The following is a 16,895-nucleotide window of genomic DNA, read 5'->3' as shown; positions in this document are numbered from 1 at the left end:
CACCCAAACAAAGGGTCCCACAGCCTTGGTTCAGCTACCACCCCACCCATCACAGGCACTCAGATCTTCCTGGCCACCTAGTCTACACCCAGCACTGCACAAATGGAAACCACTTCTGCAGAGCTATGAGGGTCAGGTAGATGTCCTAGAGAAACATAAAGTGAAGACAGGTGTGCGTACCATGGAAGGTGATGAGCTCTGAATTCCCAGGATGTGTGGTACCAACCTGGAGAGAGAGAGAAAGCCGAGGTCATACACTGCAACCCCTTTCGTGGTGTTTGCTCACACAGGGAGGCACAGTCCTCTCTCCCCAGGAGGGTGTGGCAGGAAGGGCAAGGTCATGGGATCAGGACTTCCTTGGGTGTTGGAGCCCCCCAAAGTCCTGTGCTTCTCAGCATGCCTCAAGGCAAGGCATCTCAGCCCTTCAGCATGGTGGCAGGGTGGGGGTGTACCCTGTAACTGAGATAGGGTGAGAACTACTGGCCAAAAAACTTTGCAGAGGGGAAGCCCAAAGCTTTAAGACAACAAGTCATGGCAGCATTGGTCTGGCCAACTACAAGCATTCTTGGCCTCCTTTCCGATCACCTAGGATTGATTCAAGTGAGAGGTAAAGCGTTCAGGCAAGTGATTCAAGCCACGAAGCTGGACCAGCCATTAGCCTTGCTACTGTGTGTAATCAAAGTTGAGCACGCTGAATAGGAGTTGATGGTAGGGACCATTAATAAAGAGGGGTTATTGCTAGATTGGGGGGCTATTCTGGACTTCCCACTAAGTACTAGGGGTATGGAGTCCAAGCCATTCAAGATAATATTCCTTCATAGTTCATCTCCAGATTCCTGCATTTCTTTCCTTCTTTATCTATTAAAACAGAGCCACCTGCCGCCTTGCTTTTAATAGTCCACCTTCACCTTTTTCTCAGTATTAATACGCACAATCAAAATGATCCCTCTGATGTCAGATCCTCCCACACTTTTGTCTTTTTTTTTTTTTGCTATTTCTTGGGCCGCTCCTGCGGCATATGGAGGTTCCCAGGCTAGGGGTCTAATTGGAGCTGTAGCTGCCGGCCTTCGCCAGAGCCACAGCAACGCAGGATCCGAGCCGCGTCTGCGACCTACACCACAGCTCAGGGCAACGCCGGATCCTTAACCCACTGGGCAAGGGCAGGGACCGAACCCGCAACCTCATGGTTCCTAGTCAGATTCGTTACCCACTGCGACATGACGGGAACTCCCCTCCCACACTTTTGAGTGGAGGGTCACAAGCTGCTCGGGGGTCACCAAGGGAAAATGGGGGAGGGGATGGGAATCTACCAGGAAAAAACATTTCTAAGTTAAGGATAGTGCCAAGCTGCTCTCTTATAGCTAAGCTGATACATGTTCTCACTCCAGGGGTGAGCTATCAATTGTTAAGGTTATTTAGAAAGGGGCTGGAATTAGAAGGGGCTTGTGAAATGCTGGATGTGAAAAGAAGCATTTCTTTTTCAAGTGTCCATTTTGAGAGCTAGTCAAGAAATGTGCACGCCTCAGCCTGCATGGGGTCCAGCACGGTGTCAAAACCCAAAATGCTCTGAGCTCATCTTTGGCTTCTTGACTCCTAAAGGCCATGGTCACTGCAAAGGGTCCTAGCACAGGCCATGTCATTGCCATAGCATTTTTACAACACTCTGTGGAGTTTTTCAAGTACTGTCCCGTGGTCTGTCCATTTGAAGCCCAAGATCATGTTTGCTGGGAGGGGCTTGGGGCACTAACTCACGGCGGGACCTGGCCTCTCTGGGTTGCAGTCTCCCCTTCTCTATGGTGGGAGGCACCCATCTCTCAGGAGGGTCCCTCCAGCACTGATACTCCAGGTTTCCCTTCAAGCCACTGATGTAAACATGACCTGGGTTGCTGCTGTCCTCACATAGCTCTGGGAGCCCGCCAGCCCCTTGGTCACCTTACACAGGTAGGTCCTGCCCTCTGCCTTCCGAGCCAGAGTTCCCAGGCCCTGGGCTGCAGACTTGGGTGTCTCAAAGTTTAGACATGGACAGATGTCTGGGCAAACACCCAGCCAAAGCACGTCATTTTAAAGCCTCTGACCCAAGCCTCATCACCACCCCAACAGGCATCAATTATAAACCCACTTCAAGCAATCTTTCTAAATTGTAATTTGCAAGCTCCCGAGAACAGAGGCCACGCCTGTCTGGTTCTCCTCTGTGTTCCCAGGGCCTCAGAGAGCACTTGGCACTCGGTGAGACCTCGATAAATATTTGTTGAGTGAATGAGAGAATAATTATGCACAGTTCTGTGACTAATGCCTTTGCGCGGGGAGAGGCCATCCTCCCTGGGTTTCCCCACAGAAACAGAACTCTCCTAATACAAGAGAAACCTTGGGGACGGTACCACTAACTAGTTGGGTGACCAGGCATGGGCCTGACCCCTTGGGGTCTCAGTGCCTGTACCTGCTGCCTGGTGGTCAGGAGGCCTGAGTGATGGTCCCGGCCCCATCAGCTCCATGACCTTGGACAGATCAAAGAGCTTGTCTGAGTCACACTTTGTTTCCTTGCTATAAAGGGAGAGAGAAAGTCCCTCCTCCCAGGGCTGTGTGCTGTGCAGTAATATGACAACTGAGAAAGGACAGTTATAGATTTTAGCCCAAAACTCCCAATGCAAAGAACACTGGTTAGATTGTTTTTCTATTCTCATTTGCATTTTAAGGGGTCTATTTACCCGGTTTTATAAAGCTCCAAGCATGAAGCTAACCTGCTAACAGGAAGCTAACAAAAGACACTGCTTTTGATTGCATTAAAAGAAACACTCTGTCGGCACATGTGCCTTTAGAAGACCCAGTATGTTCCAGTGCCATGATCTGCTATCTAGAAGCCTCGAGTCACTTAAGGGTCTCTACAGGCGACAGAAGACCTCAAAGAGGACACTGATGGACAGAAAGGGCTTAAGACAAAAACTCCTCTTCTCCCAGTTGTTTTCTGTGCCAAAGCCTGCTCTTTAAGGCAGTGACTATGTGCTACTTACTGGTGTTTTGCAGTGTGGCCGGACTGGTATTGGGAAGACCGCCTGTGGGAAGTGAGAACGAGAGGAGAGGAGAGGAATCAGGTCGCCTGACTCCAGCTTAGGCCAGTCTGGGGCTGATCCCCCCTCCCCCACAGAGGTCTCCCCTGCCCCCAACTTACTCCTTTGATGTTAATCACAGCTCCAGGTGGTCCTGGGGGGCCCGGAGGACCAGGTAAGCCAGGTGGGCCCTGAAGGAAGGAAAGAGAGGCCATTCCTCAGCCTGGCTTGTTGTGAGGGCAGAGGCGGCTGCAGGACACCTCTCCGGGGTTTGAGACACAGGGAGGAAAGGAGGGTCTCTAAAGGCAGCTAACTCTTCCCCGGGTAGACCAGTCTCTTCCCAGGACTCGTCTACATCCATGGCCTCGCTGCATCTTCACAATGGCAGAGCAGTGTTATGGCTCGTTTTTGAACGGAGATAACGAGGGCCAGAGAGGGGAAGTGACCTGCTCGAGGTCACACAGCAATTCACAGCAGAACAGAGACTGGAAGCCAGATTCTGACCCCAGAACAGTGCACAGCGGATACGGAGCCTGCCACCTGCAATGGCACATCCCTCATATAGAGGGGTAGGTCGGGTGGGACCTTCCCACCATACGGTGTCTGGGAGAGTCCCTCATAAATGTAACAGTGAACGCCAACTCTTGTTAGATGGCAGAGTCACTTTTAGAGCCAGGTCTTGCTTTGATGTTACAGTGTTTTCCATGCCAAGCCTGGAGTCTAAACAGTAGGTGCAGCAGAAGGGGCGGGGGGGTGGTGTGTGTGGCTCTGACCACAGGTGAGAGACATCTGGGCCACGTGGACGCACCACGTGATCACTCCGGTGGCGGCATCAGCATCTGCTGTACCTGCAGCCCCAGCAGGCTTGGCAAGCATGAGCCAGGCCTAGTGATTCAGTACCACGGTATTTCTGGGCGTACAATGCAGAGACCCTGTGGTGCAAACAGAAGTGGCGACATGCTTCGAGCTGCATTTGCAGGTCATTTACTTCTACAGACCCTAGTTTCCTCTTGTGTAAAAGAAGGACTCCACAGAGTGTCTCTCAAGAGAGGTATTTTAAAGATTGAGAGCCTGTCTGCAAAAGCACTTAGGAGTGTGGCCAGTACCCAGTAGCTGCTCAATAAACTCTGGCTTCCTCACTGCAGATACTGAACCCTGCTGATGCTCTGGTGTCTGCCACCCTGTGAGGCCCTGCCTGCACCCCTGATCGACCTTCCACATTCTCTCACAAATGCTCATGGAGCCCCTAGCAACACAAGAACCCCCAGGGAAGACAGGAAATGACCCCGAGCAGAAGACCTGAGTGTGACACCATACTTCTTGAGGCAACGCTCAGGTGGCATTCTCCCGCTCGCCCTCTGGGGTCTGATGGGGAAGCTCCTGCTCCACGACGGTGGATTCGGTAGCAGAGACCCCCTGAGGGCAAGCCGAGGACGGGGCTGGGATAGAGGATCTTTGGAAGTGGCAGCAGAGGAAGAAGAACACCCCTGAGCATCCGACTGTGAGCCCTGATCCCCAGACGCGGCACTCTCCCAGCCCTGCTCTGGACACTGGCCTCAGGGCCTGTCCCCAGCATGGCATGGGGTGGGGGCCCCAGCATGGCACTCACTGGCATCATGACTCCTCGATCTCCTTTGGCGCCTTTGAGACCATTCAGTCCTGGGCGACCCTGAAACCCATGGGAGACACCTTAGCGAACCCACCACCAGCAGGCCTGACCAGCCCTCGTGTCCTCCTTCACATGCTGCCTAGGGAACCCCCAAACCTACAGGTCGTCCAGGGAGGCCAAATTCTCCTTTGTGTCCCGGTGGTCCTTTGGGCCCCTGGAAGCAAAGCAAATATCGGATTAGGAAGAGAAAATGGAAATTGACAGAACATTGTTCATCAACTATAGTTTAATAAACAAAAATAAAAAAAAACCCACCTGCTGCATAGCATAGGGAACTATATCCAAACACTTGTGATAAAACATAATGGAAGATGATAGGAAAAAAGAATGTGTGTGTATATATATATATATATACACATACATATGACCGGGTCCCTTTGCCATACAGCAGAAACTGACACAACATTATAAATCAACTATACCTTAAAAAAATTTTTAGAAGGGGAGGGACTGGGAGCTTGGGGTTAACAGATGCAGACTGTTGCCTTTGGGATGGATTAGCAATGGGATCCCACTGTGTAGCACTGAGAACCCTGTCTAGTCACTTATGATGGAACATGTAATGTGAGAAAAAAGAATGTATACGTGTATGTGTAACTGGGTCACCGTGCTGTACAGTAGAAATAATAATAATAATAAAGGTTAAAAAAATGTTTAAAAATAGAGAAAATGCTGCGTGACGTCACTTATACATAGAATCAAAAAAAAAAAAGAGCCAAACTTGTGAAAACAGAGAGTAAAATGGTAGCTACCAGGGACAGGAGGGTGAGAACAGGTGAGGTGTGGTTTAAAGTACAAACTTGCAACAAGTAGACAGCTTGGTCCAGAGGCCTAAGGTGCAGTATAGTGACTGTGGACAATAATACAGTATTGTAGTCCTCGAACCTGCTAAGAGACTAGATCGCATTTATTCCAGCCACAAAAAAAGAAAAGATAATTATGTGATGCGAGAGCTGCTATGTCTGCAATGGCAATTGTATCACAATATATAAAGGTCTCAAATCAACACACACACACCTTAAATATATATGATGCTGTTTGTCCAGTACATTTCAATTAAGAAAGAGAAGCTTGAGGCCAGGGAGATGGGTGGGGAGTCGGGGTGGCGTCCAGCCCCCATCGTGGGCAGTGGTGACAAAGAACCACTGATAGGAGAACGGAGGGCAAGGAGAAGTTATGAAGTGTTCACCTGCCTGGCCTCTTTGCTCTCAGCTGGACCCACTTGCTCAACCCTTCCAGCAGGCTCTACCCGACTCCAGATGCAGGACTCAACCCTCTCCGCCAGTCAGGGCTCACCAAGAAGCAAGAGGTCAGTAGCTCTGGGCCTCAGCTCCCAGGTGGCTGTGTGCTGGGCCAGCTCAGAACACGTGTGGACCTTTGTGCCAGGGCCTCTGTCCTAAGGTTCTCCATGTCCACTGGTGGAACCCTGCAGGCCTGCCTCACTCCTCATGGCAGCCCAGCCTGGCCACCTGCTCCAGGATGTGGTTCCTGCCTTGCTTCCACCTGTCCCTATGGACCAGAGTCTTGGCCTAGCACCCCAGTTCTCCAGATAAGTCCCTGACCCATGGACCCCACTGAAGTGTTGGCTTTCTATGTCCAGAGGCTCCCAGAGTCAGTGCTGTGTTCCAGCCTCCTGCAGGAACCCTCACGCCTCCCAATGTCTGGGATACATTCAATGCACTACCACTTCCCAGAACAAGCTCTGCCTCCAGCCCACACCTGCCCTTTCCTGTAGCTGAGTCTGTCCTGCTTCCAGAGAAAGGACTGGTGTAAGCCTGGGGCCCATCAAGTCCCTTCTTCCTGCTCCATTAACATATATAGCCAGGCCTAAACAAATGGCAAATAGAGACTGTTGAGACAGGCTCTGTATTTAAAGTACTCAGCACAGTGACTCTTAGAAAAAGCAAAAGCAAGGAGTTAACAGGGCCTAAGCCATGTGGTAGTAGGTCCCAGTGCAGGGCCTCTCAGACCGCAGGTGCATGGGAGAGGCATGTGGATCTTGTCAAAATGAAGATCCAGTAGATCCTGGGTGGGGTCCAAGGCTTTGCTTTTCCAACCAACTCCCAGGTGAGTCCTTGGACACCGTTTGAGTAATAAGGCTCTGGTGGATTTGTAAAGGAGTTGTAAGCTATGCTAGTCATGAGGGCCACAAATAGCCCACATGGTGCCTTATGCAAATTAGAAGAAGGGGCCCGTTTACTGTCTGTGCTTGGCAAGCTATGCTCAGCTGGGCTAGGGGGAACCCTGGCCATATTTGGCAGCCTGCCAGCCACCACTGCTAATAGTTAGTATTTCCCACTGTGTAAGACGTTAGGAAGTGGTTAAACAGTGGTTATCACAAGACTCTCTCAGCCTGCCCTAGCCTTTGGCAAGGGCCAAGCACACCTCTCCAGGGCATCCATTCTGCCTGACTTATGGGACCCAAGCCCTTGGAAGTTCCTTTGAAGGATGCACCTTGGAGATTATAGGCCAGGCATCAAGGACCCGTGTCTGTTAGAGCACTGTGAGGGCCTTTCTCCCTAGGCCTGCAATCCAGCTTCCAACAAACTTCACATTGAAACCTCCAGGTGCAACACTCCAGCCCCAAATGTTTCAGAGAAATCAAAATCTTAATTGGAGGCAGTGAAGTGTGCTGGGAAAAACCTGGACACAGAGTCTGACAGGCTGGGTTTCAATCCCTGCTGTGCCCCTAACAAGCTGTGTGGCAGTGGGCAAGTTACTTAACCTCTTTGACCTTGGCCTCCTGGTCTATAAAATGAGGGTCCTAACATTCACCTCTTAGGGTGGTAAAAATGAAATGAGATGATCTGTGTTGAAGCATCCTTGTCTGACTCACAGTGGATGTTCTACACATGAATTCTCTCTGTTCTTTGGGAGAGAAATATAGGACAGGGAAGTTTAGGGTTCATCTGGAGAGAATTGGTAGCTTAAAAACTATTTGGCAGCCTAAATAAGTTACAGAGTCCAGGAGCAGTAGAGCTAGAATGGCCCTATCATATTGTCTAGTACTCATTCAATACCCTCACTCACGGCTGGGAAAATAGAAGCCCAGGGAGAGAAGAGGACATGTTCAAGGAGTAGCAGATCCAGGACCAGAAGCCCCAAAGCCCAGGTTCCCTGGGCAATGCAATCTCTAGCTGGCAAGACCCATGGTCTCACCACTGTCCGTGTCGCCTCTCCTTCCTGGACACACAGCAAAACCTCATCTCTTTCCCCCACTCCTGCTCCCCAGGCATCAGTGGTCTGGCCAGTAGAACATGCTGGCAGTGGAGTTTATCATCTTCCATGGTCTCTTCTCCCTTCCTCCCCAACTTCGGCTACCAGCTGGAAGAGGCTAGTGTGGTCTTGAATCCTCCAGATGGCAGAGTCACAGGACATAAGCATCCTGGGTCCTTGAGTCACTGCCTGGAGGGGAGATGCCCAACTGGGAACCAGCACAGTGGACTTTGCAAGTATGAGAACTAAGCTGCTACTGGGCTAAACCACTGAGATTTTCATTTAATTGCAGTTAGCCTACCCTAACACACTCTTTTTGCCACATCCTTTTTATTTTCACAACTGGGACAGCTCTGTCTAGTTGAGCCAAAATATGATAAATGCTTCAAACCCTAGTCCAGACGCAGCTGAGAGACTCTGGCTTACCATCGGTCCCGGGGCTCCATGCTCTCCAGGTTCACCCTAAAACAGGAAGACACGGGCTTGTCACTCCGATGAACACAGTGTGCGGCAGAAACAAGGATGGGCAGTGAAGCAGATGTGTGCCTCTGGGGTCCAGTGACATAGTTACCTTTTTGCCTCTCAGCCTTTCCAGAGGAACATCCCCCGTCAGGATGGCACCTGGCTCTCCCTTCTCGCCCTGCAATTCAGAGAACCTTTCAATGAAGCCAGGCCTCCACCTTACTGCCTATCCAGAGGTGTAGGCATCCTATCGCCATGGTTTCTCTGGCCTTCATCCCCCCTCCAACCCCACTGCCCTGACATGACCTCTTTCTAGAGTATTACAACGGCCTCCTAAGCCAGTAAAGGTTTTCTGGACTGTTCCCTCAATACACTATGAGAGTCACAGGCTGGGGTCCCACAAGCCCCTCCAGGGCTCCTGCTGCTGCCAGATGGGCATCGCCACTCTCCATCCTCCAGAAACCAGCCCCAACAGCGTCCTTCCCACCTTTGGCCACATGGCTCCACCCCGGGAACATCTGACTCCTAATATATTCAGTGTCAAGATTTCCTAATGACTCAACTTGAGATCTTTTCCTGCCCGGAATCCTTATTCTTTTCAAAACATTTGAAATTGGGAAAGAGATGAGCATGAAGAGTGCAGGCCTCTCTCAACGCAGGGGCCCTGAGTCTCCGTGTAGAACTTGGCCTTCAAACTCTGGGTTCCTGTGCAAGCACTTACTTGATCAAATTTATCTTAGTTGCTGGGAAACAGGGGAGATGAGGAGACTGGTGGCAGGGACAGAGGATGCTGTCCCCAATCCTGTACTCAGCAGGACTATCTATTATCCCAGGAAGCTTCCAAGAAGATATGTGCCCAGAGAAAGGTCCAAGAAGAGGAACTACTCAAGGCTCTGGTCCCAAACTTCAGTGCGAGCCCCTGAGAAGCTGGGCTGGACCACATGAAAGTCTCCCTTCAATAGGGCTGGAAGCAGCTCGGGCAGCGGCGCCAAAGCAAGCATAGTAGCCTCTTTCCTCCAATCCCCTAAGCCCACCCCTGATATTTGGATCTTACCACTCCGCGGGTGAGGAGAAGTGGTCCTGTGCATGCCAGCAGCAAGAGGAAACAAGCACAAAAGCATCAGAGGCAGAGCAAGAGAAAGCGCATTTGCTATAAGCATTGGAACAGAGCCTGGGCGCCCACCCCCAGTTTTCAAGGTGGCAGGGCATGAGGGGCAGGGATGGCATGTAGGTCCTTCTAGATGCACCTGACCTTGTCACATAGGAAACAGAGTGTTTAAAGTAAAGAGCCACTCTTGCTGGAATGGGCCTCCTCCCAAGTCAGAGCTGCGCTGGCCCTACCTCATCTCTGTAGGCCCGTGGAAGCAAAAGGCATCCCAAGACATCACCCCACGTAGTGCCAAACTTAAACCCCTTTACTCAGCACACCAAACCCTCCATCTCCTGGAACTGTGGTCCCACAGACACTGGAGACTCCCCTTCCTTGGGGCTCAGATGGAAGAAGGAAAGACAGCAGCCCACACTCCCTCCTCTTAGCAACACACCTGCCCTCCTTGACTCCCCAAGGTGGGCTCAGGGGTTGCTCCTGCTGGATTTGTACAGACCCCCATGACAGCAATGGCCATGCTTTCTGCCAGCTCTCTGTATATCTGTTCCTCACCCCTAGTGCCTAGGAGGGGAAACTGGCTGGCACGACTTAGGGAATGGACATAAGATGGATAAGCACGTAAATCAATGGATGAATAAATGAATCCAATCCAGAGTTTCTGCAACCTGTGTGTAGATGTCGCTCTCCCCTCATCTACAAAAACCATCTGGGAAGCTAATTCTAGGAGGCAACTGGGGAAAGGTAGAAAGGTCATGTCCATGCCCTTAGAATTCTCAGGAAATGCTGTTCATGCTAACTATGTCTTCCAAAAATTCTAGATCAAGACTGGCATCCAACTGCAGATTGTCCCATCTTATTATAATAATACTAATAACTTAATAAGATAATAATAATTTCTAAACATTAGCATTCATCATATTCATTACTTATACCTTCTTTCATCCAATAAATGTTTCCAGAGCCATTCGTGTACCAGGCTAAGTACTGGAGCTACAGAAAAGGAAGTGGATGTGCCTGCCCTCGGGGAGCTCATACTCTAATGGGGGTGCACTGCACAAGGCCAGACAGAGTACAGCACAGGTAGGAATAGCATTCAAGCAAGTTGAAGGTCAACTTCTCTTTCCAAACAATGATGGAAACCTATTTCTCCACCCACCCCACCTGCGCCCTGGAGGAACCTGGAGATTATGAAAGTTAGCAGCTGCGAAGTGACTGTTCCTAGATGCGGAGTTTCTTTTGGCATGATGAAAATGTTCTAGCATTAGGTAGAGGAGATGGCTGCACAACCTTGCAAATGTTCTAAAAAAAAATCACTGGATTTCGCAACCTAGAGGGGTGGATTTCATGGTATGTGAATTTTATCTTATTTTTTTTTAAAAAAGTTAATAGCTACTTTCAGCCCATTTGAAATATTTAGCAGCTCCTAGAGCACAATTCTACCCCGACACCTAGACTCCTCTTACCTGTTCTCCTTTTAGTCCTGGAAAGCCAGGCACGCCAGTGTCACCCTTTGGTCCTCTGGGGCCCTGGAAGGAATCATTGGAGAGTACTTGGTTGTTAAGGTTCAAATGCTTTAACGAAATGGAGGGCTTCTTCTTCCGAAAAGTAAAAGAACAGAGAATGCCAGTGGAAGTCATATTTAGTTGTTATGTTTTCTGATTTTAAGTGCTCTAAGGTTGTGGTCTGGTGGAAAGAAGATAGCACTGAGGGTCAGGAGGCCTGGAGTCCCTTTCCCCTCTGAGCTGTAGTTTTCTCCAATAGGCACCACTGAAACTGCCTGGTCCTGCTGCCTGTGCTCTCCTGGGTCCTCAGGGCCTTCCTGCAGCCTGCCTCCCCCACCGTTCACCCTCCCTGACTCCAGCCCCTTCTCTGGCTCCCTACTACCTATGGGATGGCATCCAAACACCCTAGCCTGACACCCAAATCCACCCAGCCTCAGCACCGCATCTTCACTCTCACTGCCCCACCATGGGTGAGCCTTTCCCCTTAACCTCTCTGCACCCTCCATGTCCCTGCTGCTGTCTCCAAGCTTCTGTTCATGCCATTCCCTGTGCAGAACCAAAATCTGCACACCCGGTCAGAGGTGACCTCGTCTCAACTCCCACAGACACTTGATCCTGTGACAATGACTCACACAGCCAGACATCTGCCCCCGAAAAAGACTTTCAACACTCTATTGCAATTTAGCTTTTCACAATTCCCTGTCTTGCCTTTGGGGTTAATTCGGTGGCCTTCAAATATTTGTTATCATTATTTTTTTTAGCAGTGCAGCTCTTTTCATTCCCTTTTTTTCAAGTAAAATCTTCACAAAAGCACAACATATAAAACATGTCAAGTGAAGCCTCATCGGCTGCCTGAATCCCACCTCTTTGGCCCCTCCTTACGGCTGAAGTGACCCCGAAGGCTCTTCTCAGTAGCCTGGGGCTCCCTGCTCCCTTGGAAACACAGAGCCACTCATTTAGAGGAAAATATGTCTGGGACACACTCTGGTTTTGGAGCAGAGCCGGGGCTGGAGCTCAGAGGTCTGGCCTCTTCTCTTCCTAAGAGGTCTTCTCCGTGACTGCCACTCTCTCCTCTGTTTTTTTAATGTCTAGTTCCGAGGTATTTTTAGTGTCAACACAGGATATACTCTTTACAGACATGTAAAAATTCAGAAAGATATAAAAAAAAATAGGAGTTCCTGTCGTGGCTCTGTGGTTAACGAACCCTACTAGCATCCATGAGGATGCGTATTCCATCCCTGGCCTCGCTCAGTGGGTTAAGGATCTGGCGTTGCCGTGAGCTGTGGGGTAGGTTGCAGGCGCGGCTCAGATCCTGCATTGCTTAGATCCCTAGCCTGGGGACCTCCATATGCCGTGGCCCTCAAAAGACAAAATAAATAAATAAATAAAATATAAAATATAAAATAAATAAAATAAAATAAAATAGAAAAAGAAATCAACTTCAATCCTATCATCAAGAACAAATTTCTAATGCATATCTGATAAATCTCCTTTATTTATTCTGGAAGCAAAGCAGGTCACTGTTGGCCTTAGACCTTTCAGAGCAGCAATGCCTTGGAGAAATTGTGCAGATTTCACTCTGGAGCCTTAGCTTCAACGCAGGGTCAGACTTTTAAGCAAAACGATCACCTTCTACACAGAAATGCATTTCCCCTTCCAGAGCGGAAGCCCCACAGTGCGGTGCACCTAGACTGTTAACTCTGGGACTTCTAGGCTAAGATCCCCCTTTCTCCATCGTCTGTGACCACCATCCTCTCTCTCCAGGAACTTCCTTGGCTTGGACTGGATCTACTTGAAGTACTTGACTCATCCACTTGCCTTCACAGGAAGCCAACCACTGGCTCCAACTCTGGCTCCAGCTGGCCCTAGGCTAGAAGGAGATGAGCAAGGCACGACTCTCTGCAAGCTGGTCAGAGCACAGCCAAGGTCAAAGAACAAGGGCACAAATAACAGTTATTTAAGGCAGAAAAGAAAGACAGTAGAGGTGAAACTAAACCCCTATGGGACTTGAGGGAAGGAAAGATCGCTTCACATGGAAGCAGCAAGGGAAGGCTACATGAACAAGATGCTGCTACAGCTCAGCCATGCAGATGGAAAGGAACAGCATTCCAGGTGGAAGGAACAGAATGCACATAACCACAGGGCACAGAGGTACTTACGGGAAATCCTGGCAGCCCAGGGATGCCCTCCGGGCCCTGTGACACAGCAAAGACAAAGCAGGTGGGTCATGAGCAGCATTTCCAAACCAGCAGAAAAGCTGCATCTCAGGGGCCCACTCCCCCCAGCACATTCTAAAGGCCCAAATGTGTTCCCACATAGCGAGGCTCATGATCCACTTTGTAGAGGGGATGCCAAGGCCCCGGGAGGAGAAGGAACCATGCAGTCATAGAGCTGGTTAGCAAAGGGCCAGAAACTGTGCCCCCGTTGCCCTGGGCCAGGACTCTCAGCACTGTAAGTGCCAGCCTCCTCCTCTGTGAAATCACTCAGCGTCAGAAACCTCCCGGGTAACGAACACAAAGATGCTCAACCTCCCTCAATATTCTCGGAAAGTAAGTTCCTAAACTCTGAGGAGTGTGCTGGGGTATTTGGGGATGGACGTGGGGGCAGTTGGTGAGACTCAGTTCTTTCCCCTCTGTAGGAGTAAGAATTTTAAAGGGCCAGTATTTATTTATTTATTTATTTATTTATTTGTCTTTTTAGGGTGGCACCCATGGCATATGAAGGTTCCCAGGCTAAGGGTTGAATCAGAGCTGTAACTGACAGCCTACACCACAGCCACAGCAATGCCAGATTCAAGCTGTGTCTGTGATACAGTTCTAGGCAATGCTGGATCCTTAACCCACTGAGCGAGGCTAGGGATCGAACCTGCATCCTCATGGATACTAGTCAGATTCGTTTCCACTGAGCCATGACAGGAACTCAGGGCCAGCCATTTTAAAGACCCTGGGGGACAGCAACTGTGGTTCACTCCACACGGGGCCAGGACTCTTGGTCTAGAAAGCCCAGATCCTTACATACCTGTTAAAGGGGTAGGAGTTCGGCAGAATATATATACAGAGAGAGAACTGGAAGGTAACAAGTTTCTCAACACACTGCACAATCATCCCTCAGAATCTGAGCGGTATTTGTTCCAGGACCCGCACAGATACCAAAACCCACAGATGCTCAGTCCCTTATATAACATGAGACAGTGTTTGCATATAAGCTACATAATCTTCCATATACTTTAAATCACCTCTAGATTATTTATAATACCTAATCCAATGTAAACGCTATATAAATAGTTGTAAATGCTATGTAAACAGCTGCCAGCACATAGCAAATTCATTTTACTTTTAAAGAATTTCTAGTTTTTTCAATATTTTCTACCTGAGGCTGGTTGTATACATACACCTACACGTGTGTATGTGTATATATGGGTGTGTATATACATATATACACATACGCATACATTATATACAGTGTACATATAGTGGAGTAGAAAAGCATAATGGTGCTTCCGGGAGGGAAATGCCTCTGAGGAGGAAAATCTTGAGCATCCATGTGGGATGAAGGGGACACATGAGGGTCTGGATTTGCCAAAGAGGAGGACAGAGATTGGGAAGGAAAGAAGATTCTTGGGGTGGGGAAGAAAGAGAAGGGATGGAGGCAGACAAAGCCCAAGGACTCTTTGAACAGAGATGCTGATTCTTAGCTCTTAGGCTGATGCATTTTGCTTTAGAATCAAGCCGCCTAACCCTCTAAACCCCCAATAGTTTGGGGGAAAATCTTTGTGAAATGACTTTCTTTCCTTTTTTCTTTTTCTTTCTTTCTTTCTTTTTCTTTTTTTTTCTTTCTTTCTTTTTTTTTTTTTTGTCTTTTTAGGGCCACATCCATGACATATGGAAGTTCCCAGGCTAGGGGCTGAATCAGAGCTGTAGCTGCTGGCCTACACCACAGCCACAGCAATGAGAGATCCAAGCCATGTCTGCAACCTACACTGCAGTTCATGGCAACGCTGGATCCTTAACCCACTGATCGAGGCCAGAGATTGAACCCTTGTCCTCATGGATACTAGTCAGGTTCATTACCACTAAGCCACAATGAGAACTCCAGGGAAATAACTTTTGCTTGTTTGCTTTTTGGGGTGTTTTGGAGGATTTAGTAGAAATCAAGGAGAGGGAGCCCCACTGGATATAGGACAGAAGAAACAGAGAAACAACCCACCAACAGATGCCACTCAGCAGAAGGAGATCCTGGCTCAAGAGGAACCTCCCAGATACCTGCAGAAGCCTTGGGGAAGAACACTGAATTTCCCCCAGGAGTGGATGGCAGGGCCAACCTCACTGGGGACTGCGGGGGCAGGTGGCCCAGTAGACATGTGGATGGCACAGCTGTGGAGTCAACCTCTCTGTCGGCTTCCACAGAGAGCCACTGTTTGTAAAGCAGTTTCTCCTCCATCACCTCTTATAAGCTGCCCCAAAGGCTGGTGAGATGTTATCCGAGAGGATCAGAGACTCAGAGTGGTGGACAGCAGAGATGGAGAAAGAACCCCAAGGCTCCTAAGGCTGGTGCTCTTTCCTCTCCCTCCAGCTGTCACCTACAGATGTGGAAGATGCAACAGGGATTCACAGCACAGGCTGCAGGAGGAAGCTTCCTCTTAGGTCCTGTTGTGTCGTGGACAGACTCTGTGGGCTTGCAGAAATAATGTAGCTTCTCTGTGTGTTCCTGATCTCAAAAATGGGGCTGGAGAGACTGAAGCCAGTCCCTTTCCCTCCTTGTGCACCAGCTTGCCCATTAGTACAAGCATAGGTCTCTCTAGGCTCCTCCTACACTGGGAAATGAGATCGTGTAAATACAGGCCCAAAGCGTTGCTCAGGCATCCATCAATTTGTTACTTATGATTCTCTGATTTCCATTACCGCCCGCTTCTGAGGCAAGGGACTGGAAGCTTCCACCGCATTGGACAAACTGCTCTGCATGATCAAATGAATGCTACAGCAACTTCTCGGAAATGCAAAGTTCTCTTTCCATTTTACTTTGATACACCCTAGCTCTATGCTGCATGAGCTCAAAGGATTCCAAAGCGACCCAACTTAGTTTCACCTGGGCCGTGTGGGTAGGACCCTCCCTCTAGGGCAGCTGCGGATACATACCGGAGGCCCCATGAGCTCAGGAATGTCTGAGAGATTCATGAATCCATGGGTGATGTTGATCAAAGACTAAAAAGAGGAAAACCAGACAATGAGACAGAGGGTTGCATGTGTTCCACTTTGTTTCTGGCAGTGAAGCTTTAACTGAAGTCACCCAGCATGGCAGACACACACCCTACCTACTGCCAACACACCCCCCGCCCTCTTCTCACACCACAGCCCTGAGCTGCCTTAGCACTTTCCTCTCTTGCTTAACCTTAAAATGGCACAATATAGGAATTCTTTTTTTTTTTTTTACAATTTTAAATATATTTTTTAAATATTATAAGATATATAAATATTAAATAATATATATTTAGTATACATATACTCACAAAAAAGTGTCATTGGTATGTGTGTGTGTTTATTTGATATATAAATGGCATCAGGCTGTATGTATTATTCTTCAACTTGCTTCTTTTGCTTAATCATATAGTATGCAGGTCTTTCCACGTCAAATTTTTGGTTATGAACATTTTTTAATTGTAATAGACTGCCAAAGAGATGTCTAAAGGGACTGTACAACTCACACTTCCAATGACATATACGAGATTAACTGTTTCACCACCCCCTTACCTACACTTGATAATTTTTAATCATGTACTTAAAAAAAAAAAAAACCTCTGGTCATTTTTTTCCAGTTATTTGGGACTTTTTGTCTTTCTGTTATCTACCAGTATAACCTCATTTCTCTCAGAGGGGGCAAAATTTTTCATAAATGTG

The 16,895-nt window shown here is 48.8% G+C and overlaps 1 protein-coding gene across 2 annotated transcripts in view; it reads right to left on the bottom strand.

Annotated features, from left to right (window-relative positions):
- The window catches only part of COL15A1 (collagen type XV alpha 1 chain), a 111,448-nt gene that overhangs the window by 17,959 nt on the left and 76,594 nt on the right, over positions 1–16,895 (bottom strand). For both annotated transcript variants that reach the window (XM_047768024.1, XM_047768023.1), the window contains exons 22-31: positions 16,137–16,202; positions 13,161–13,196; positions 10,963–11,025; positions 8,501–8,569; positions 8,356–8,391; positions 4,814–4,867; positions 4,654–4,713; positions 3,167–3,235; positions 3,009–3,050; positions 181–226 (exon numbers count right to left, since the gene is read on the bottom strand). In XM_047768024.1, coding sequence (XP_047623980.1) covers positions 181–226; positions 3,009–3,050; positions 3,167–3,235; positions 4,654–4,713; positions 4,814–4,867; positions 8,356–8,391; positions 8,501–8,569; positions 10,963–11,025; positions 13,161–13,196; positions 16,137–16,202 — 541 coding nt within the window. The remainder of the gene's footprint in view (positions 1–180; positions 227–3,008; positions 3,051–3,166; positions 3,236–4,653; positions 4,714–4,813; positions 4,868–8,355; positions 8,392–8,500; positions 8,570–10,962; positions 11,026–13,160; positions 13,197–16,136; positions 16,203–16,895) is intronic.

Source organism: Phacochoerus africanus, chromosome 2, assembly GCF_016906955.1.
Source record: "Phacochoerus africanus isolate WHEZ1 chromosome 2, ROS_Pafr_v1, whole genome shotgun sequence".
Lineage (NCBI taxonomy): Eukaryota > Metazoa > Chordata > Mammalia > Artiodactyla > Suidae > Phacochoerus > Phacochoerus africanus.
Note: the sequence above shows the minus strand (reverse complement) of the source record. Positions and strands in the feature narration are given on the sequence as shown.